Source organism: Vulpes vulpes, chromosome 11 (genome assembly GCF_048418805.1).
Source record: "Vulpes vulpes isolate BD-2025 chromosome 11, VulVul3, whole genome shotgun sequence".
Lineage (NCBI taxonomy): Eukaryota > Metazoa > Chordata > Mammalia > Carnivora > Canidae > Vulpes > Vulpes vulpes.
Genome location: NC_132790.1, coordinates 83,247,911 through 83,271,777, shown reverse-complemented (window position 1 = coordinate 83,271,777; position 23,867 = coordinate 83,247,911). Strand labels below are relative to the sequence as shown.

Here is a 23,867-nt window from a genome sequence, read left to right as displayed (position 1 = left end):
GTGCTGCTCTCTTTGGGGACTAGAACGTCTAATCCTGTAGTCAAGAGTTGTGGGAACAGGAAGCACAAAATTCCTCAGTGGGGCATTTGGTGTGACAGTAAGTAGTGTAACTTCTATCTCTCCATTCCTAGAGCTGTGTATTCTTACTATTGAGGACACAGCAGACCTCTTACTATAGAGGTCTATGATTTAAAACAAACACTGTGTCCTGTAGGGGCCTGTTCCTTCCTCTAGACTGCTGCCTCTGTACTGTACTTCAGTGCTGTTAGGTCATTTTAGACCTGCCTTGACTGAGCATTTTAATGTCTCTGGAGCTCTGCTGCTCTAACAATTAGGTCTTCATCCTGCCACTCAGCTGTGCATTCCCTTCCCCTGACAGAGATAAAGGTCTCTTTGTAAGCTATCCCAAAGGCCCTGTGGCTCTCTCACTTACCCCAAAACTGCTTATTAATGGCCCTCAGTCCCTCATGATTTCTCTGCAAGATGTCAATACAACTTAGTAGTGATCACCCAATTTTACTATCTTTGTAGGCATTGTCCTCCCCTCTGCCCCATATTTTTCAGATGCCTGCATCATCACATCTGCCCCAGCAGTCCTCTCTACTAGAACATTTTTCCAGGTTAATACTAGTGAAATCTTTAGTAGTTGAGCTACCACCTTGTGCCAGGAACTATCTCATCTACTAACCTGGGTGGCATCCTCTTTGCCTGATGGGCAGGCAATAGATGAGCCAGGCCAAATTTCTATCTTACCATCTTTTTTCTTGGGCCACTCCCAGTACCACTTGTGTTTGTCTGGATCCCTAAGAGATGGATGCCAAGACTAACTATGCAAGAAATGTATTAGATGAAGCGCCTATAAGAGAAAATATGGAGGCAAATAAAGGAGTCTGGGAGAGCCTAGAGATTACAATGTAAGTCTGACTCTGAATGAAAGGAGGAAGGCAGGGAGGAAGGGAGAGGGAAGGAAGGAAGTTTGGATGGAAGCATCATATGCCCCAGTGCAATTCTAAGGCAAGTTTAATGAGGCTGTTTGGGATTTCTCCCAGATATCAGAGGACTCTGGTATCTCCCAGGAATGGGCTTGCCTTAGTATTTCTGCCATGCTCAGTCACTGGCTATGAGCAGCCCATGGGAAGCAGAGCCTTGGTTCAAACACAGTGATGAATTTTAGAGAGTTGTAGTTAGGGCCTTCAGTCAATTATGTGTACTGCAACCAGAGATCTGAGAAGTGTATTCTTATGGCCACCACATTAATCTTCATAGAGGACGCAAAATAGGATCAGGGCCTAGAAAATAGGTAGGATTTAGCTAAGTGGTGATGGGTAGAAGATACATTCAATGACGATAGATAGGCAGAGCATATTATTGCATTTTAGATGGGAAGTTGGGAAGGTAGATAATGATAGAATAGCTTAAATACTGGGGTAAGAAATTTAGATTCAATCCTCTAGGCATTGGGAAGCCATGGGCATTAAATCTACATTTTACCTAACCCATTTATGAGTTGGACATACCTCACATAAGTGGAATCATAAAAATTGTAATAAGGTGATTTGTTGTTGGTTTTTAAGTTTTTATCCTTTTTTTAGAGAGGAAGGCAGGGGAAGAGGAGAGGAGGGAGAGAAAGAATCTTTAAAAATTTTTTTTAAAGATTTTATTTATTTATTTGACAGAGAGAGCACACACATGCAAGCAGGGGGAACAGCAGCAAGAGGGATAGGGAGAAGCAGGTTCCCCACTGAGCAGAGAGCACAATGTGAAACTCAGAAGAAATATCAAAGTAGAGATATTGATATAATAGTTATTTAAGAAGGGATAGCTATTTGAGTGAATGAGTTGCCAGCGTGAGAGTATGAAATAAGAATGGCTAATGACTGTCTTGAATTCATTCATTCAACAACTCATTCATTTACTCAAATATAGATGAGTTAATACGTTAGGCTCTCAAAGATACAGTCTAATAACTGAGACCGAGATGTAAATACCTAATTTCAATTTAGGGGTATCTTAAATGTCAAATTGAAATAGGAAGAATCCGCAATGAGAAATCTGCAAATGAGAAAGAGAATACACAAAATAGGAAAACTCAGTACAAAATCGCAGAACAATAGTGTTTTCAGAAGAGAGATGTAATAATGATAAATTTTTTTCAGACAGAGCAGTGAAGGAAAATAAGCATCAAGGTTCAGTAAATTAGGTTGATATTGTTGGATGGCATCTATCCCTTGTTCCAAGATTGTAGTCTACAGCCCACAGCTACAGACAATGAGGCTGAGGACCTCAGCTGTTGCAACCATTTTCCTCAGGATTGAGAGACAACAATACTAGCCCTGCCACCACTAGCCATCACCCCAACCCTCTCTCTCTTCCTAGTTCACAAAAAAAGAGGGAGGAGTGGAGAGTCAGAGTCCAGCCTTGTGATTGTGTGTTCTTCTAACAGAGAAGTCACACTTTTTCTCTATTCTCAACATCAAGTAAGGCTGGAGTGGGTGTGGGTGGGAAGGGGAAGCTGATTTCCTGGTTGAATGTATTCTTGTACAGGAGACCCAATCTGAGCAAAGGGAAAGAAACTGGAGAGAGATATCAAGTGGGGATTGGGGCTGTGCTATGGAATAGCCAAAAGTCTCACCATTTTTTCATAGCAAAGATGAGTATTTCCTGTTAGATGAGCCCTGAGGAAAGTAACTGAGATTGTGAGATTGAACCATTTTGGCAATACCCCACATAAGGAAGCTATCACTACCAAAAGGGGCCTAACATCAAAAGGCTGTGGGATAGAGTGCTGCGAATGGGAAAAGAAGAGGCCCTGGAAGTGGCCCAAGCCAGAGGTATTCTCCTATGTAAGGGTACTTATGCGAGTGAACACTTAGAAGTAGTCCTAGAAAAATGCAAAAGCACACCTGAAGAGATAGCTTGCATTTGGATGCCTGCCACTCACACCTTCAGTTACTAGTTAACATTAACCAGAGAAGCAGTGGTAACCATTAGTGAGAACTGTAGTCCTTCTCATTTGAGCAGACAGTTGTACAGGCCCATCTGATCATTTGCATGGCCCAGGGCAAGAGGACAAATGGCAGCCTGCCCATAGGCCTACATTCCATGTGTCTAAAAATTTACAAGTTATAAATCTAACAAACTTTTAAATAAAATGTTTTATTCTCCTACTCTGACAAATATTTTTTTCAAAACAACATGAAAGGCCAGGTTTGAATTTGGAATTGTTGAAATCCTCAGAATTTCACACCAGAATGCAGCAGAATTTGTCTCCCAACCATAAATTCTGGCTCACCTTCCTTCTCTTCCTACTCTGACTCTTTCTCATTCTTCAAGGATCGTAACTGGCTCAGCTCAACCCAAACATCCAATTTCTATTATCAACTACTATTCTCTTGGCCACTTCTCAGCTCTTAGGGAAATCTCCTTTGATCTGTGGACCCTTCAACCTGATAGGAGGAGAAGCATTGCTAGAGTTGTCCCTTCTAATTTGGGCCTAAGAGTGCTACTGTTCTTGTCCCTTTTCCTCTCGTATTCACACCAAAGGGCAGAAGAGTTATATCTTAAAGAGAGAAGAGAGAAGACGAGATGAAATTTTAAGACATTTTGAAATTGTAGTTTGTGGCAGAACTTGCAAGTTGCCATTCAGATTCTATTCTCTTCTTCTTCCTTAATATTAGAACTTCCACTTTACTTGGCATGTCCATGCACCTATGAAAGGACTGTATTTCCAGATTCCCTTCCACTTAGGCATGGCAAAGTGCCTAGGTTATGGGCCAAAGAAATGTTAAATGTTATGTGGGATGCTAAAAATTGGAGGCTGTTTAAAGGCACTGACTCAGCTAGGAGGTGGGTCCTTTTGTTCTCCCTTCCTCTTTCCTATTGTCTGAAATGCTGAAGCTTCAATAGCTGTCTTGAACTGTAAAATAAACTTGAAGGCTGATGTCTTTGGATGGTGGACCACAAAGACAGAACCTGAGTCCTTGATGACAGTGGAACTGTTGTACCAACTGTGCCTGGCCTATCTCTAGACTTTTATTTATTCTTTTAACATGAAAGAAATAGATTTCTGTTTTGTTTAAACTTTGTAATTTCAGGTTTTCTGTGATTTTAGCCAGAATAAGGCCCAATTCAGTTTTCAACTGGACTGGACTTGATTAAGAAAGTTAAATAATCTACCCAAAATGTAATACAAAGATAGGAATGGACATTTTAATAGAACACTGTTGAGAGTAATGATTCAATGTTAAGTCTGTGGGGCCTCTGTAGTTTTGAAGAATATAGTTTCATCAGAGTGATGGAGAAGGAAATCTTATTTCAAGAGGTCAAGAAATTAATGGTTAATTTAAAAAAAGGAAATAAGGTTGAATTCTACCAAAACTTTGACAGGTTAGAGGGAGAGAGAGAGAAGATGTGAAAAATGGTTTTTTGAAGCATATGGCATCGCTAGACAGAACTAGGGAATATAGCTGAAGAAGTAAAATCTGGGAAAACAATTGAGGCTTTCCTTCTTTTCTTCCTTCTGGAGGAAGCCAGAAACAGATGGGAAGGATGAGAGATGGGGAATTATGGAATATTTTGATGTAGAGAAGAAGATCTTGATTTTCTCCTTAAAATAGAGATAAGGTCCTCTGCAAAGAATTGGAAGGCAAGGTGAGATGGGTTTTAAAGACAGGAATGTGAGAAAGGTTTGGAATAGCCCCATACCACAGCTACAAAAGGATTAGATCTTTCAAATAAGATTTTAATCATAAAAATAGCTACTGTTTATGATACCTGTTCTATGCTGTTTATTATGCTAGATACTTTACACACATTGCATCACTAAAGATGAAAAATCTTCTCAATTTTCTACCTCCCTCTATGACTGCTCCTTCTCAGTCTCTTTTGTGGGATACCCTTTGTGGCTGTTTGTTAAATATTGGTGGTCGTCAGGGTTTCATTCTTAGTCTTCTCTTCTTATTCCCACTGGGTAACTGCTATTTCTCCCATGATTTCTATTACCATGTGTATGCTGCTGACTCTCAAGTCCATATCTTTTTTTTTTTAAGATTTTATTTATTTATTCATGAGAGTCACAGAGAGAGAGGCAGAGACATAGACAGAGGGAGAACCAGGCTCCCTGTAGGGAACCTGATGTGGACTTGATCCAGGACCCCGGGATCATACCCTGAGCCAAAGGCAGACACTCAACCACTGACCTGCCCATATGCCCCCTGGGCTTTTACATTTAAAAAAAATTGCTGACCCTTGATCTTGGGCATCAAACTAAGGTGGTGGCAGTGAGGGATGAGAGATATCAACGATACTGAATCAATAGGACTTGGGGCATGTCGGGATGTGAGACTGAGGAACAATAATATTATATCCAAGTTCTGTAATTGTGGCAATGATAATGAACACTTCCATGGCCTTACCATGGAAGTGGCACTGAATCAAGTCTTTTAACATATTAACTCTTTTTTTTTTTAACATATTAACTCTTTACTCTGCTCTTCAGTCCTATGAAATAAGTGCTATTCTTATCATTTCCATTTCAAATATGAGGAAACTGAATCACATTAAGTCAAGTAGTTTGTTCAAGGTCATACAGCTAATATGAAATGAGAACTGAATCCAGGCTATCTGGTTATAGAATCTCTACTCTTGAAACGATTCCCAAAATTCACAGAGACAGGCAATTCAGCAGGAAAAAATAGGTATGGAGGGAAATAATGAAAGCAGCTTCAGACATGTACATTGAGAAGTAGTCTGGGGCATCCAAGTGAATGTCCAGTAGGCAGTTAGATAAATAAGTCTGATGCTGTGTATTTAGGGTCTTGGGTCTAGCTTTGAGATATAAACTTGATGGGGCACCTGAGTGGTGAGTGGTTGGGCATCTGCCTTTGGCTCAGTGTGGTTGATTGTGGCAGTGTTCCAATAAAACTTTATTTATGGACACTGAAAATTGAATTTCATATCATTTTCATGTTATAGAATGTTATTATTTTCATTTTTAAAAACCACTTTGAAGTGTAAAAAGCATTTGTATCTTGTGCGCCATGCAAAAATAGGCAAGGTGCCAGATTTGGCTTTTGGACTATAATTTGCTAACCTCTGGGCAAGATCATCTTTTGGTGAAATATTGCAGTAGCTTCTTAATTGGTCTCTCTGCTTCTTATCTTGCCCCTGAACACCAAGTCAATTTTTTTATGATGCCCCATTAACCTCAGGATGACCTTTATAATGTCCACAAAGTTCTTTGTAATCCGGTCTCTGTTATTCCAACCTCATTTTTCAACACTTTTCCTCCTGTACTATCTTTACTGTGTTTGCTACTCAACTACATGAAGTTTCCCAAACATGCAAACTTCTTCCTCTAGGCCTTTTTATATGCTCTTCCTTTTGTTTAGAAACTCTTCCTAACCTTCTTCTGTTCCCATTGGTCCTTCAGGTCCCATTGTATATATCTCTTCCTTCATATTTTCCTGGGCTTCCATGTCTGACTAGGTGTCCCTTCTCATGTTTATATAGGACCATATTGAAATACTGTCTCGTTGCATTGTAATTGTATATTCATTTCTGACTTAACCTGTAGACTGGAACTGAGCTGTCTTTTTCACCTGTATACCCATATTGCCTGTTTTAGAAGCACATTTGATGAAGATATGATTCCCCGGGGTAATTCTTCAAGGAAAGTATTATTATCTCCATTTTATAAATGAGAAAACTAAAGCTCAGAGAACATGAATTTTTTTTTCCCAAATCTACACAGTATATATTGGAATAAAGCTTTGTTCATGCTCATTCCACTACCCCAGGCTACCTCCCAAAGTTCAAGAATAACAAGAAAGATAATTGCCTCATAAAGTCTAGTTTTCTCAACGTCACATTAGAAATCTTCATTCCTAGTCTCTAGACTGCCTGTGAGTCATAAAGATCATTTTAAAAATCTTTATTGTCCAGGAGTGTACATTTAGATATTTTTAGGGGTCCTATTCTACCCCTTTTGACATTGTTCCTGCAATCCTTTTTTTTTTTCCCTCTGCAATCCCTTTTTTTTTTCTCATGTGTCAGTACTTTTAATGTTGTATACATCAAATTATAGTAAAAAGATGACTATAAACAACATGCAGCCCCTCTATTTTCATGAACAGCACAACAGATTACAGTAAACCAAGTTTATATTCCACCATCAAGTGTGGTTCTCCCATTAGTTCACTTTGTGACGGGTCATTAAGAATATCTTCAAATCCAATAGTCTCATCATTACCCCTTAAAATATCCAATGAAAGGTTTGAGCTTGGAAGAAATGGAAGACGCTGAACCTGCTGCACTGCCTTGAATTCCATTTGTAATTTTAGTGGAGCAAACAGACCCTGGATGTTTCTTAGTGTAGAAAAATTCATTTTATCTTGGTTGAGCTGGAAATTTTTTTCTGATAATTCAAGAGGATGACTGGGCAAAAGTTCATTTTTCACACAAGGTAGACCTTTTCGAAGAAGATCATGCTGTTCAAAAGGTCCACTTGCTGAAAGTTCAGTAACTGGAATACTGTCCTTCAGCTGAGATCCAAGTCCTCTGGTATTCATCTTCACTTGCTCTGTGAACAGCCGCTCGGCCCTATTCTGCAATCCCTTTTTGATATTATTCCTGCAATGTCTCACCACTCACTTGAAGGACTTTTCCTTTTTCTACCACCTTCCCTAATAGTAAAGTGTTGAACAAATTCAGGATTGAGGTTCCTTTAGTCCTACCTGCTTGACTCAACCTGCTTGACTGGAGGACTATCTCAGTTGTGTAGCACTGAGCCCTGGAAAGTAAGTTGGTGACTAGCAACCCTCAGTTAGCACCACAGGCCATATGGAACAGGTGGGAGTTGTAAAAAGATATACATTGTCCTAAGACAGATAGGGATCTTAGATAATGGAGAAATAGACAGCCCCCAGGGACAAATGGGCTGTGTTCCAAAAATTCAATTTTAAATTGACTGTTTGGAATGCAGAACACATTTTCCCTTAGACACAATGCTATGAATAATTGCAGTTATTTTCCCAGGAAAGTCCACACAAGCTTGTTTAACCCATAATGTTGCAGAAATATCCGCTAAGACATTTTGGATTTACATCGAGTGCATCCCTTAAATCCTTACCACTCTGAATTATAAATTAGCTATGTACATAGCTGCCATTTCAACTAGACTGTGAACTCTTTGAGGGCTGGAAACTGTTGAATTATTCATTTTTGTATTCTGAATGCCTAGCATATAACTGACAATAAATGTTGGTTGCATAAATGAATGAACAAATTTAATAGGCATTTGAATAGAGTTGAAAGTGTGTTAGGGAATAAAAACAGTAACATTTAGTGAGTACCTTAGTATGTGTCTGGCACTGTACTAGACAGATGATCAATAAAGCAAACTGCTTTGTTTAGGCTAGAGGTAGGGATAAAGAAGCTGAAGGCAATTTAATATTTGAGATATAAAATAAATGGGTGCTACATTTACTAAATTAATGTTTTTGGATGATACCATTGGATAGATCTACTGATCTGGAAAAAGTCACCAAAAAAATATCATCAGGGATTGGTACGCAGAGAGAAGCGCTTCTGAGGGTCTCTAAGAAGGGAGAGGTATGACCACAGCTAAGGAGCAGAAAATGGAAGATAAGTTTTGGTAACAGGGAGCAGCAGTCAGGGAAGAATGGAAGAATTAGTTTGGATTAGGCCCTGTTTAATTTCACCTGGTTTTTTGCTCCCAGTAAAAACGTATTTGCTCTGGCCAGTCTCTGATTTGTTGTTGGTTTAGATTAAATTATTATCACTCTCCCATAGATAAAGGTTAATCAGATTGACTTCTTTCCACAGTGACAGTAAACGCTTGTTAAAATTTGGTAGGGATGGTGTTTTAGCTTAGTCTGCTGTAACACAATTCTATAAACTGGGTGGCTTAAACAGCGAACAATTATTTCTCACAGTTGTGGATGCTAGAAATGTGAGATCAGGGTGCCAGCATGGTCACTTGGTGAGGGTTCTCTTTTGGGTTGAAGATGAGGCTGATTTCCCATTGTATCCTCACATAGCAGAGAGAGTGAGGGAGCTCTCTGGAGTCTCTTTTGTAAGGGCACTAATCCCATTAATGAGGGCTCTATTCTCATGACCTAATTATCTCCCAAAGGCTTTACCTTCTGATACCATCATGTAGGGGTTGGGATTTCAGTCCATGAATTTGGGGAGCAGGTGAGGGCACAAACATTCAGTCTGTATGTAACAGATGAGAATAACATTGAAGGCAGTGGAATGGAGATCTAGGCTGTCAGGGAGAATGTAACCTGGGAAGTTGGGAGAGGGAACATTACCTCTGGACAGTTTTTGGTGGAGAAAGAAAAAGTGGGGGGGGGGGGGGTCGGGGGAGCAGAGAAAGAATGGTGAAAGAGGCGGGGAAAGGGAGGCGAACAATTATTTCATAATTTTATAAAGGGCCTAACCATTCAGAAAGTCCCTGTCACTTACTGCCAGTCTGATCTTTGTTCTCTGAAAGTATAACTACAACTACTTATGCATTTTCTTCATTTTTCCCAAAGTGCTTGAGTATAATCAACAAATACTTGTTGATAGATTATTCTGAGGGTTTAAAATCAATCCATACATCTAGTTTTATTAAGGATCTTAGAATTGACATTGATCAAGCTGAGATAAGAACTGTCTTTAAAATTGTAAGACATTTTGTGTCTCTCCCTAAGGAAAAGCAAACCCCTGTCCATGCTTGTTTTTGTACCATACACTGTACTGGGGATTTTTCTTATATTATTGCATTTCTAACAATTCATCATTGTTTTAGTAATTACTAACTACTCATTATATGTCAAGCCTTATGCTAGACAATGGTGATAAAAGTCAAAGAGGGAGAAACTCTGACCTTCTAGCAGTTGTAGTGTGACAGGGAGAAGGCAGGGCTACATCAACAACTGCCACGTAGTTTCATAAGTGCAATGAAAGAAGCAAGCAGTTGCCAATCTGGGAAGACAGAAAAGGGGAGCTTTAACTCAAAATGGGAAGGAAATATAGACAATAAAGAGGAAACAAGTGTTTGTTGTTTGTCTGAAATGAAAATTTAACTGGGCACTGAGAGGAGCCTGAGGAGACATGACTAAATGTTATGTGATCTCCTGGATGGGATCCTGGATCAGTAAAGGGACGTTAGGGAAAAAATGAAGAAATATAAATAAAACATGGATTTTACTTAATAATATTGTATTACTGTTGGTTAATTAATTGTAACAAACCTACTACACTAATGTAAGATGTTAATAATAGGGGAAATGGAAAATATAAGACTATCTGTACTATTTGTGCAATAATTCCAAAAATTCAAAACTGTTCTCAAATAAAAAGCTCATTAAAAATTTTTAACTGGCATCTTGTATTTTTGTTAGATCTGGCCACCCTAACCCTTTTACTTCCAAATATTAATTGAACATAAATTATGAAAAAATTACATAAAGTTGATAGCTTGAGATTTGAGTTATATATTTCTCCTAAATATTTGATCTAAGCACTTTATTTTCCATAAACAGTTCATTTGTTTTCTTTTGAGGCAAGCCTCCAGCAACCAAATAGTTATTACAGGCAATATACTTCAATGTGGAGATGCTTTGCTTCTAAATGCCATAAACTTATCAGTTGCAAGCAATTTCTGAGGCTAAAAAAAACTGGTTTAAGTCTCTTTCTCTCACACAGACCATAAATAAAATTAGTCTTGATTTAGGTTGTACACATCTCAAGTGATTAAAAAAAAAATCCGGTTACGAGAAAATCAGCAAGGTTAAGGCCCTGAAAGTAATCACTTTGCCTAGGGTGACTGCTAATTTATGTTGCCTGAATGGAAAACAGAACTGATTATTTTACTCTTCTGTGTTGCTCTCCTGGAGGAAAAAAACCTGTGGTTTGTGGAAGGAGAACTTGAGTCTGGAATAAAAACAGAACTGTATAATATAACTTTTATTTGAAGGTGAGCTCAAGAAATATCACTTATCAAACAAACGACCTAAGGAAGATGGGGGTTCTATAATTTGAGAATACGTGTCATTTTCCAGATACAAGACGACGAAATACTTTGCACAGCTTTCTCTAATTTCTGCTTTGCTGTCTAAAAAAAATTAGGAAGTTAGATTCTTATTGCTTAATACCTAAGTGCTGATAATAGCCCTTGTAAAAAAAATAAACCTGTCATCAAATGGCACTAGAAATTATATCAGAAGTTACTGGGTTCCCTTGTTACCTAACTTCTAAGTCCCTAAAACTAACTGTATTTGTGCCCCAAAAGATATACGTGTCATAAATTTCATTTTGCAAACATGTGTAGATCATTTATTTCCAGCAAAAAAAAAAAAAAAAACCGATGCTGAAGAGCCTTGGTGTATTCAGAGACAAAGATGGTTCCTAATGCTGTTTCTATTTGTGCTCCTCAAAAAAGTTCTGTACTTTCAGAGACAAGGGGAAATCATACGTTAAGTGAGGCTTTTGTGTATTTATATCTCACTTTCCCCGGTCTCCTGCAAACACAGGAGGCGAAATGCTTGTTAAAAAATTGGGACGGTGCTCCAAGCACGAGGTAGGCGAGGTCCTGGTCGGCGGCCCCCGAAGGCCGCGGGAAGAGCCCGGCTGTGAAGGCCGCGACCCTAACCGAGCGAACGTCGCCCGCACGCAGGCTGGGCGCGCGGCCACGCCGACTGCAGCCGGCCTTCCGGGCTCCGGGAGTGCGAGCAGGCCCCGGCAGCGCCCTTCCCGTGCTCGGAGAGCTCCGTTCCAGGAGAAAGGCCGCGAGGGCGGGGCTTGGGGCAGCGCGGGGCTGTTTCCTCACACAGTGGTCAGTCAGGGCGAGGAGAGGCCGCCAGGGCGGAGCGCCACATGGCGCGACCCCGCCGGGCCTCAGCGTTGGCGGGGACCGAGGGAGCGGTGTAGTGCGAGCAGCTCAAAGCGCACAGCGTGGAAGGATGGGTCAACTAACGAACGTTTCACCACAGCCCACACGCCCAGGAGGCAATTTGAGAGCGCATGGGGGAGGGGCAGAGAGAACAGGCAGCTTGCAGAGAGCATGCTCTGTTCTAAGAGCCGTAAGTGGAGGGCCAGGCATGCGCAGTGAGGCCAGGGTGGGTTGGCAGCAGGGAGGGGCCGGCGTGAGCGGGCTGCTGTGTTTATCCGGTTTTCTGGGTGGGCGGTCAAGGCGCACGCGTAAGGGCGAAAGGCGGCGGGCTGGATAGTGGAATGCGCATGCGCGGAGCGAGCCGGTAGCTCCGGGAGGGCGTGGAGGGGGCTCTTAGAGGAGAAGCAGGGGAAAAGGGAAGCGAAGGGAAAGGAAAGGGCGGGGGGAGGGGTGAGAGTGTGCTCTGCGCATGCGTGCGGGCGCTAGCGACGACGGCGGCGGGGGAGTCTCGGGGATGACAGTGGCTTTGCCCGTTGGGGTAACGGTCGTCGTCGCCGGCAGGGCCTGAGGCGCCGGACAGTCCGCGGGATCCATTAAGGCCGCAGCAGCCCGGGCCCTACCGAGTTAGAGAGGCGCGTGGAGTCAGGGTGAGGGCGGCGAGGCTCGGGGGGGAGGGGCCTGCGACGGGGCCTTGCTGTGTGCTCTGGGCGGCGGCGGGGCCTGGCTGTGCGAGCGCTCGCCTCCGCTGCGGCCGGGCGGGAGCCGTGGGCGGCGGCGGCCGTCGTGCTTGGCGGAGGAAGTCTCTGTGTGTGCGGCGCGGAGAAGATGGCCGGGCAGTGAGGGGGCGGCGCTTGCGCCTGGTGACCTCGGAGTGAGCGACTGAGGAGCGAGGGGCGCCGCCGCGGCCCGGCCGGGCCTGCTCCCCGCCCCCTCCCGCCGCCGCCGCCGCCGCCGCCGCCGCCGCCGCCGCCGGCCCGCGCACTTCCTCCCCGGCCCTCCCCTGTCGGGTGGGGGACTCTCCTGCCCGTTTCGCCACCTCAGGGAGCAGCGGGCTTGTAACCGCCGGGGCGGAGAGCCAGGCGCAGTCCGGGTCCCGCGTCCGATATGGAGGGAGCGGCGGCGGCCTCCGCTAGCCGCAACTGCAACGTTCGCCGCCGCCGCGGCTTGGTGCACTAGATTGAGGAAGCCGACGCCCGAGCTGCCCTCCTCGTCGCCGCCGCTACCTCTGCGCCGGGCGCTGTGATGGAGTAAGGGCCCTGCAGCCCGTGAGAAGCGTGCCCGCCCCTCGGACCGGGCCGGGGCCTGCTCCCGCGCCCGCCCAGCTCGCCCTGAGGAGGTGCCTCCGCGTCCGGAGATGCAGCGAAGGCCGCCTGCCGAGCCGCGGGGCTAGACTGAGCGCCGAGTCCCCGGCCCGAGCGCCGAAGCCGCCGCGTTCTTCGCCCCGAGGCTGCCTGGGACAAACTCGAACGCTGGTTTCTCTTTCTCTCTCTCTCTCTCTCTCTCTTTTTTTTTTTTTTTTTTTTGTCTGCAAGTCTCAGGGACGGAGGAGGGGCGCAAAGGCCCCATGTGTGGGAGGATTGCTTCAGCTCCACAAACTTGCACGGATTTTGGTTACTACTTTGGCCAGTGGTTCTTCTCTGATTTCCTCCGAATTGTTGCAAATTCGCCATTGTTCCCTGGCTGCTTACAAAGTTGGATCCGGAATTTCTTTTCAACCGGGAGCCAACGGTGTCGAGGTGTCTGCAATGAACCCCGTGAATGCTACTGCTCTCTACATTTCTGCGAGCCGCCTAGTGCTCAACTACGACCCCGGAGACCCCAAGGCGTTTACAGAGATTAACAGGCTCTTGCCTTACTTCCGACAGTCCCTCTCTTGCTGTGTTTGCGGTGAGACGCTTTTTATTGTTCCCTTTCAATGCTTGTTTTAAAACTAGGCATTGGTCACAGGAATGGTTTGGCGGCGTGGTAGTTTGTGTTAAGCTTTTGTTATTTGTGCATTAGCATACGGTCATTAGTTTTGAAACTCGTCAAAGGACTTTTGCTCAGCGTTTCAGAAAGACAGCCCTTCTAAACCGTTTTGTACGGCGGCCTTAACGTTCAGAACTGTTTAGTTCGCCTCGGGTCAGTTGCTTGCTGTTCCTATTGATGGTTTTATAAATGAGGTGAAGTATGCTTGTATATTGCCTCCCCCCCCCCCCCCCCAAACCTTTGCAAGAGCTGACAACACTTACGTTGTTAAACGTGGTTAAGCCTGGTTAAAAAATGTACATGTGGCGTGTTTGCATTTCCCCAAACCGGTGTTATGTGTGGGTGGTGGTATAGTCTGATGAACCCACAGCTTGTGAACTCGGTGCAAAACTTTTCTCCGTGTTCTTCAACAAATGCTTTGACAGTTTGACGGTAATCAGTGAGCCCAGGAAGACTGATGGTACTGTTTTTTAGTTGGTGGGATTTTTACAGGATTGTTCCTAATTTTCTGGTTTTAATATGTTGTGGCCTGGAAGACTGTTACTTTAGGTGGTGGTTGTCTCCCCGCCCCCGAATATTTTGTGCAGGGTAGGGTACTTTCAAGTTATTTTTGAGAGGTGAGGATATGCTAAATTCTCTAATCGAAGTGTCTCAAAAGTGCTAATTTGAATTAACTATGCACCAATAATAGTTTTTCAAAAAACGTGGACATTAGTACAAAGGAAATGGCAACTGTCAAAAAGCAGTTCTCCAAATTTTGAGGTCTTGTGATCCACTTGTTTAGTCAGAACTTAAAAAATTCAGGCATTTCAGGCTTATCTTCGATAAAAGAAATTTTATGGCTGTAGTGGCTGTAGCAGGATATGGTATTCATTTGAGAATCTTGCATCATTTTCTGAATACAGCTTTGGGGCAGGGCACTGACGGGGTGGGGGGTGGGGGGTGGGGGGGTGCAGATGAGGTGGAGATTGTGTTTTTTTGCATACCAGGTACTTAATCCCATAAACATTTAAGTAACTGTTAGAATGTGATTAAGTGCTAGTGTGACTGGTAACAAACACTTAACACCTTTATAGGGAAGCATTTGCCCTGGGCAAATCACCACTGCCCTGGGCTTCAGTTTCTTAATATGAAATGAGAGCTTTGGGCTAGATTCCAAGTTTCCTTTCACCTTAAATTTTACAAATATGAATTTGCTTGGTTTCAGGGTACTCCCCCACCCCACTTCCAGTTTTTATGGGGTGCTGCTTTTTATGTTCTAACAGCTTTTGATGGTTTTGGACCGAGGAGATAGAGCTGCTATAACTTCATTTTCTACAAACCTTCCTTTTGGGGGAGATTGCTACTCTTGCGATGTATGGGAAAGAGGGCGTAGGGCATCCCATCCTAGCCTGCTGGAACAGCAGTAGTGAGTGATGTCATTATCCAGGTTAACACTCAAAGATCCTGGTAGGTTTCCTTTTTACTAGGGAGATGGAACTTAAACTAAGAGTGAAATGGTAGTTTTGAATCTTGTAGATGCTTGGAATTTTAAGTTCTTGTCAATGGGTTCAGGATAGTTATGGTCTAATTGAACATTTTCCCAAATTCTAACCTAGATTTTAAAAATGAAAAAAATTTTTTTAAAATTTTAAAAATTCCTTGCAGGGAGCCCGATGTGGGACTCAATCCCAGGACTCCAGGATCATGCCCCAGGCCAAAGGCAGATGCTCAATGGCTGTGCCACCCAGGCCACCCTAAAAAATGAAATTAAAGCTACATTTAAAAAAAAGTCCAATTGTAGCTTTTTTTTTAAAGCCAGTCTTGGCAACACAAGGGGAATTTTTCTGACAGTGAGGCTCTGCCATTTTTCCTTCTTGTTCAAGCTACTCCATCCTGTGGAAAAGATTTGTGGGTTTTACTTTTTCCCTAATTAAAATTGAGTAGCTGGCATAAAATGTCAGGATGTAGGTTCAGGCCTACCCTCTCTGACTCCCCATCTCTTCGTACATACTCTGTGGTTATCAGGAGATGGGGAAAAAATTAGCAATTTGAATTCAGATCCAGCATTTAATCATCTTTGTATCAGATGTTGCCTACACTTTTTTTTTTTTAGAAAAGCATAAATACATTCAAGTTAATAGAGCATGTACAACCTTACTTCATGAAGATAATAAACATGTAAAGTTTAATTCTATCTTGGTGCTGTAAATAGGGAGTTTATTTCATCAGTCCTTTCGAAGTCTGACCCAATCCTAACCTTTTCAGCCTTACATTTAACTGCTCTCTTATGTAATTTTGTGCTTTAGCTGGGTCGATGTTTTTGCCTTTTCAAACATACATGCCCCATGTCTCCTCTTTTCCCCACCTTAATTCTCTGAAGTCTCTTCTGTCTAAAAATACTTCTTTTCTCTTATGGTGTAACTCAATTTCCTCCCTCAGTGAATTCTTCCTTGCTCACTGCAGCAAAAAGTTTCGTTTGTCCTTTGAACCTCTGTAACCCTTTGTTCCAGTCATAGGCACTTACAGCTCTTTGGGTGCAGCTTTTATGTCTAAGTCTTCTGATATCTTAGGGAAAAATACTATTTTGGGGGTACATTTTTGTGTGCCTCTTGCCTCATCCACTATTTCCTATTCAGTCATTTGCATGTTGGTATTTATGACAGACTCGGAGGAAGTATTCAAGGAGACTCCTACAAACTTTGCAGTTAGGTTCAAATCTTGGCTCTTCCAGTTACTGTGTTGGCAAGTTGCTTTAACTTTTTGGCTCCGTTTCCTTTACCTACAAAAGGAGATAACTATACTTTCAAGTTTGTTTCTTCAAATTTGCATTATATGTGGGTTTATTTTTAAGTGGGGGGGGAAAACCTGTTGAACTCATGAGATCAAGTTGCATAGACTTGTCTGGCACATATTAAAATGTATCTGACACTTAGTATATGCTTAATATCCCACCTTTGTACAGAAGTAGAGAAAGGAGGAGGTGAGGGAAGAGACTGTACTGTCAGGTCAATTATTGTCGAACCTAGATTATTCACTGGAACTACAGGTTTTGTATCATGGTTCTTTGAAATGTTAATTAGCTGATTATCACTGTTTATTTTTCAGTTCCTTTGTATATTTAAACTGTCTGAAATTTCTAGTGAATGGGACAGTGGTGCTCCAGAGAATTACTGTACTTTCTAGGTCACAGGAACAGTGACCAAAACAGTATTACTGTGGGTACTATTTTTGTGTCCTTTCTTTCCCCTTGTTCTAAATGTTGGACTTGCGTTATCATTTATCTGAAAATAGAATTTCTTTTGCTAGCGTGATGAGATTTGATAAATTCTGCCCTAGGGATTTTAAGTTTTTCACTAAATTTACAAGTCCTCAAATGATACAGGTTTGGTATATAGAGTCAAATCCTGTTAGAGCTGGAAGGACACTTAAGTGGAAAAAAAATTAGTCTTTGGGATATTTGGAGTCCTATAAATCTATCATGTTTGGATCTCTACTTAGGCACATGGGGATTTTCTTGATGTTTGAACTAGAAACCAGGTAGTTTTGACTTTGGATTTATTGAATTGTGAAACCTTTTGGACATCCAGTTTCTCACTTATAAAATGGGAAGGGATGCAGATTAATTAATGTTTCCCACTGACATAGGGTTACATAGACCAATCAGGGTTTTGTTTTGGATATTAAGGACTTAACAAAACCCTGTCATCTTTTTTTTTTACTGTTGGTATTCTTGTTTTCCACTAAAAAGGAGGTAATTTCCTGAGGATGAGAGCTTTGCTTTTTTTATTCACTATTATGTCCTTTCACTTGAGAGTTATTGGCTCAAGTATTTGTTGAATGGATGAAATTAGTATTAAAAAGAGAAAGTTTCAAAGTAGAAATGTGTTCTCAGAGTAAAGTGTATGTCTTAACATTAAATAGATTTAGCTCTGTGAAAAATTAGTTTTCATTTTCCATTGTTTGTGGACCCACATTGGAATTAGAGTATATGATCTCAAGAATCTTCTCCATTTATAGAATTCTGATTCTCTTTTAGGAGAAATACTTTTGAGCAAACAATTTATAATTAGTAAGAATCTTCTACAGTGAGATGTGAACATATAGTTTGGAGTGATTTATTTTAAACTACTTATCTTTTATTTTTTAAACTACTTTTAGATGGAAGCTAAATTAAAAGGCCATTTGAACTTTTTAAAAAAGGTTTTATTTATTAGACTGTGCAAGAGAGCGAGCAGGGGCGGCTGGTGGGGGGGATGGGTGGTCAGAGGGAGAGGGAGAAAGCAGACTTTACTGAGCTGGGAGCCTGCCTTGGGGCTGGATCCCTGACCCCTAATCATGACCTAAACCAAAAGGTAAACACTTAGCCGACTGAGCCACTCTGGCACCCTTAAAAGGCCATTTGAATAATTGTACATAAATGTTAGATTAATGTTTCATATTTACATTTTTTCCAAGTGTTCATTGATACTTAACTAATTTATTTGTACTTAAAATCACTGTAATTAAAAATTTTCATTTCAGCAAACACATAAAATTCATCATCTTAACCACTTTAAAGTGTACAAGTCTATAATAAGTATATTTACATTATTATGAAACCAATTTTCAGAACTTTTTCACCTTGCAAATCTGAAACTCTGTATTCATCAACCAACTACCCTTCTCTGTTAGCCTCTGATAACCACTATTCTACTTTCTGTCTGAATTTGACTATTTTAGGTACTTCATATAAGTGGAATCATACAGTATTTGTTTTTCTGTGATTGGCTTATTTATTAATTTATTTGTTAAAGATTTTATTCATTCATTCATGATAGACATAGAGAGAGAGAGAGAGAGGCAGAGACACAGGCAGAGGGAGAAGCAGGCTCCATGCAGGGAGCCCGACATGGGACTGGATCCCGGGACCCCAGGATCATGCCCTGAGCCAAAGGCAGGTGCCAAACCACTGAGCCACCTAGGGATCCCCCAGCTTATTTAATTTAGCATACTGTCCTGAAGGTTAATTCATGTTCTAGCATATGTAAGGGTTTCCTTTCTTTTTATGGCTGAGTATTATTACATTGTATGTGTGTATCGTTTATCCATTCATCATTTAATGGACTTTTGGGTTGTTTCCACCTTTTGACTTCTGTGACTATGCTGCTGTGAACATGAATGTGCAAATAACTGTAAAGACCCTGCTTTCAGTTCTTTTAGGTCTATACCCAGAAATGGGATTGTTGAATTGTGTATGGTATGGAAATTTTTAATTGTTTTGAGGAACCTCTTTACTGTTTTCTAGTATTTTACAATCCACCATTTTACAATCCCACTAATAGAACAAGAGTTCTAATTTCTCCACGTCCTAGGTAACGTTTTCTTTTTAAAATAGTAGCCATTCTAATGGGCAGGAGGTGATGTCTGTGGTTGTGATTTGCATTTCTTTTTTTTTTTTTTTTCAATTTCTTTTTTTTTAATTTTTTTTTTTTTTTTGTATTTATTTATGATAGAAAGAGAGAGAGGCAGAGACACAGGTAGAGGGAGAAACAGGCTCCATGCATCGGGAGCCTGACGTGGGATTCGATCCCGGGTCTCCAGGATTGCGCCCTGGGCCAAAGGCAGGCGCTAAACCGCTGCACCACCCAGGGATCCCCTCCAATTTCTTTAATTAGTGATGTCGATTATCTTTATATGCTTCTTAGCCATTTGTGCCACCATTTTTGGAGAATATCATTTTTCATCTCAAACTTACTCATTACATCTTTACTAATCACTTGTTCTAAGTGCTAGACTAGAAAGATGAATAAGACACATGGTCATTACCCATTTGTTCTTCAGTGTTTGGAGAAGAAAGATAAGTAGATCAGCAGTTATTTGGGAAGTGCTGTATTAGAAAAAAAAATCTCAAGCATTGTAATAGAGCACTTGTAAGTTTATTGCTTGTGTAAGAGTTTCAGAAATTAACCACAAATGAGTTTTCCTCTCTATATAATTTGCTTTTGAATAGCTGTTTAGAGCAAAGTTTAAGCAAACCTGATTGGTATTAAGCAGAGTTTGGTTTACCGGTTTTTTTCTTGGGGCTTAAGTTCATTTATTCTCTCTGGGAAGAATTCTTCAGGGAGCATTTATTTGGTAAGCTGGTAAGGAAAAACAATATTTAGGAATTTAGTAATTTGTTTTGGCAGATGACACTTTCATCCCAGATATATTTATTTAACTGATATCCTAATAAAAATCTTGCTACAGTTTTCCCTTTTAATATTCTAAAAATTAGTTCATTTTTTCATTCCTCGTTAGGTATGCTTATGCAAAGTGAAATTGCCTTAGGGAGAGGGCTTCCAAAGTATATTATTATAGATGCTGAAAGAGATGAAAAGAGGTTTGATCCACAGTTAGTTGTCATTATGATATAACCATCTGAAAAGTTAATGATACTAGTTTAAATAATGGTTCAGGGGGCACCTGGGTGCCTCAGTTTAAGTGTCTGACTCTTGGTTTCAGCTCAGGTCATGATCTCAGTCTTGGAATCGAGCACCATATTGGGCTCTGTGAGGAATCTGCTTGAGGATCATCCTCCCCACCTCCTGCTGTGCACTCAAGCTCACTGGCTTTCTCTCCCTCTCCCCCCACCTCTCCCCCCTCCCCCCTCCTCCCCTCTCTCCCCACGCGCCAACACGCGCTCTCTAATTAAAAAAAATAGTAATGGTTCAAGACAAGAAGTACAGTACTGTAGGGCAGCCCCGGTGGTGCAGCAGTTTAGCGCCGCCTGCAGCCTGGAGTGTGATCCTGGAGACCCAGAATCGAGTCCCATGTCGGGCTTCCTGCATGGAGCCTGCTTCTCCCTCTGCCTGTGTCTCTGCCCCCCCCCCCCCCACCCCGTGTCTCTATGAATAAATAAACAAAATCTTAAAAATACAGTACTGTAGAATTAGGAGAAATTGCTTCAGTCTGGTGAGATCTAAGAGTTATGGGGCTTGAGATGGGCCAAGGAGAATGGTATAGTGGACATTTTCAGCAAGGTTGAAGGGAGAGAACAGTTGGCTGCAGAAAATCAAGTTTATGTGTTGTGAAGAGTGCTTATAGGAGATCCCTTACTCTATAAGTTGAGTCTCAGTCTTTTGTGTGGTGAGCCTTGATGCTGGGCTAAGTGATTTGACATTTATCTGTAGAACTGTGTGTGTTTTTTTCTTTTCCTGAAATATGCTCTGTGGGACATTTAAATCAAAATCACCTAAAGGGCTCATTCAAATTCAAATTCTCAGTTATCATCTCAGACTGACCGAATTGGAATATCTGTGAGCAGGTTCCTGTCATCTGCATTTTATTCCCCCATCTTGATATGGGACTGGGAGTTTGCAAATCAGAGTTGTAAGCATTTGAGAAACAGCATTGTAAGAAAGTGATTGTGATTGAAATTCTGTTTTCTGTTTTAGGAAAGATTATTTTGGGGGTAGAATGTGGGATTGATTATTAAAATATGGTGAAATTCAATTAGGAAGTATAACAGATATATCCATATTAGAAAGAAACCTGAATAGTGGTGGAAGTGGAAAGGAAACAACCTAAGATAATATGAAGGGAAAATTTTGTCTTTCTTATGGTTATCATAACATTTTAAATCTCTGAAATATATTGTATTATACTTTGTTATGGTTAGGCATATTTTACCACAAATAGATTAAATGAGGCATTTCCCACTCTTAAATTTACAAACACATTCAGCACATTGCTTTCACATATACCTGATAAAATGTACTGAATTTTATTTTTTTTATTTTTTTATTTTTTTAGAACATCTTAAATTTTTAATCTTTCTTTACAGGTTACTACCCAGACCACTTTTGATTAAGAAAACTATACAAAGTTAGTAACTGCCACAAGCAAACCCCAGGCGGCAGCATGTATCAGTTTTCCACAGAGTCCTGCATTGGGGGGGGGGGGGGGGGGGCGTCTGAATGCGCTGCTTGGGGTCTCTGCTCACGCTCGCTGGTGGTGGCAGAGTTTAGTCCACAGGTCGCTTCTTCCCGTATTTCTTTGTAAATTCTTCTGCGTTCTTAGAGAATTTTTTACGGTTCTTAAGAGTATTCTTCAGCTAGGTCAGACCGAAGTGGGTGTTCCGGCTGGGGGTTGTTCACCAGTGCTATGAGGGACTGGATTACTTGGTTGGTTTTGGTTGCTGGCTTCCAGTTTTCAGCACTAATTACTGGCAGACAGACCTGTCCCTTTTCATCGATGTTTGGGTGATCTTTGTTTTAAATGTGATCTTCGGTGGTTTGAATGGGTACTCTGCTGGAAAGTTGATTTCGATTCTGAAGGCCCCTTTATCACATGGAGGGTTGTCAGGAACAATAAGCCCTTGCCAAGTCAATAAATTAGCTTCATCAACCTGGATGTTATGGAAGTTTTTCCTTCCATATTTGTGGATTTCTTCAAGCTCCTTCAGCCTTCTGCTGGCCGCCATCTTGGAATTGGTGCTGCTGCTTTCTGTACTGAATTTTATTGAAGAACTGACAAAACCTGGGAGTTTAATGAAGATGCTTGGAAAATATTGAAGGAGTCAGAAGTAACTTAGTTACAATCAGAAGTGAAGTCAGTAAGGGTGTTGAGTTTGGAAGGACATGAAGTATTTAGATAGGCTGGTTTGAAGTAATTTGAGGACAGTTCAGTTAAAATATTCTTCAGAGATTTAGCAATTTGGTATTGGATTTTGAGAGCGGTCAAGTGCTTTAGAGAGGTTGCAGGTAAGATTGGAATTAGAGGTGGATCAGGTGTGGGCCTGAGAAGAATGAGACAATGTTGAATAATGTGATGGTCCCTGGGGTTATGAAGAAATACTGGAAATTAGGAAATGATAAACATATACCCTATTTATAATGTTTTTATTTTATGCTCTTCCCTGGAAACTCTGATTTTAAAATAATTTTATATACTATTTGATATAGTAAAACATAACATGTGTTTTGAACCTTGGGGTTGTGGTTTTCATTCTCAGATTAACTGTAAAACATCTAGTTCTCCTTTCTTAGTAGTAGTTCTTGTTTTCTTTGTGCATGCATAGCATACCTTCAGTAATTGGCTCCTATCTTCTTATATTGGCTTCTCTCAGAGTCTACTTGGCTACTTTTATATATGATTAATTTGAGTTTTTGTGAGTTTTGATGTGCTTTCTGTATTTTAAAAAGTGGTATTTCAAAATCTTATTCTAATTTCTCGTATTTTTCCCTGGGTCCAACAGTGACCTTTGACTTTTTACCATTTAGTTTCTGTTACTATGACTTTCTCTTTTATAGATTTTTTTTGTTGTTGTTGAATTAAAAATTTTTTAAAAAAGATTTTATTTATTTACTAATGAGAGACCCAGAAAGAGAGGCAGAGACATAGGCAGAGAGAGAAGCAGGCTCCAGGTAGGGAGCCCGATGCAGTACTCCATCCTGAGACTCCAGAATCACGCCCTGAGCTGACAGCAGACGCTCAACTGTTGAGCCACCCAGGTGTCCCAGGAAATTTATTTAGATAAATTTTCACCTTTATTGCCATATATCTGGTCATTTTTCTTACTTTTTTCTTGTTCTGACTCAGTTCATAATATTTTAGCAGAATTATTTTCATTCATTGCTTTTCTCTTCCAGAAACTTTTAATCTTTGTAGAGTTAAAACATTTGGTTTTCTCAAGTTGTTTTCATCTAGTTTTCTAGCTAGTGTATTTTGTTTGCTGACTATAGTTGTCTGTCCATTTTCTTTTATGTTACATCCTGTAGAAAATGTGCACGTAAAATGCTCTCTGGTCTCAAATTTGGAAATACATTTTCAGGCAAAGTTGAGTAGTTTTGAAATTCTTGATGTAACAGAGGCATACCTAAAGTGGGGATGGGTGGTCCAGTGTATAACCTAAGAACTTTTTTGAACTTCTGTCAGTCATGCTAAATGTTATTCCTTTTGAAGTTTAAATACCGACCTGATGTTCTGAAATTTGGGACTCTGGTCAGATGTAATATAGGAATCTAGGATTAGAAAGGAGCATTCTATTCTAATT

The 23,867-nt window shown here is 41.1% G+C and overlaps 2 protein-coding genes and 1 pseudogene across 2 annotated transcripts in view; 1 reads left to right on the top strand and 2 right to left on the bottom strand.

Moving 5' to 3' along the window:
• Positions 1-7,031: 7,031 nt before the first annotated feature.
• Positions 7,032-7,599, bottom strand: LOC112932522 (proteasome maturation protein). Its single transcript, XM_072727464.1, has one exon. It carries the CDS (start codon positions 7,566-7,568, stop codon positions 7,143-7,145), a length of 426 nt encoding a protein of 141 aa, XP_072583565.1. The 5' UTR covers positions 7,569-7,599; the 3' UTR covers positions 7,032-7,142.
• A 5,211-nt stretch (positions 7,600-12,810) lies between these two features.
• MSL2 (MSL complex subunit 2) overlaps positions 12,811-23,867 on the top strand; it is a 34,239-nt gene continuing 23,182 nt past the window's right edge. Inside the window, exon 1 of the mRNA XM_026015488.2 lies at positions 12,811-13,789. Within this exon, the coding sequence (XP_025871273.1) occupies positions 13,648-13,789 (142 nt within the window). The 5' untranslated portion in view covers positions 12,811-13,647. The remainder of the gene's footprint in view (positions 13,790-23,867) is intronic.
• On the bottom strand, positions 21,837-22,407 carry LOC112932512 (ubiquitin-conjugating enzyme E2 L3 pseudogene; annotated as a pseudogene).

Excerpts from the sequence above, each read along its gene's own strand:
- LOC112932522 (XM_072727464.1), bottom strand. The coding sequence starts at position 7,568 with ATGAATACCAGAGGACTTGGATCTCAGCTGAAGGACAGTATTCCAGTT.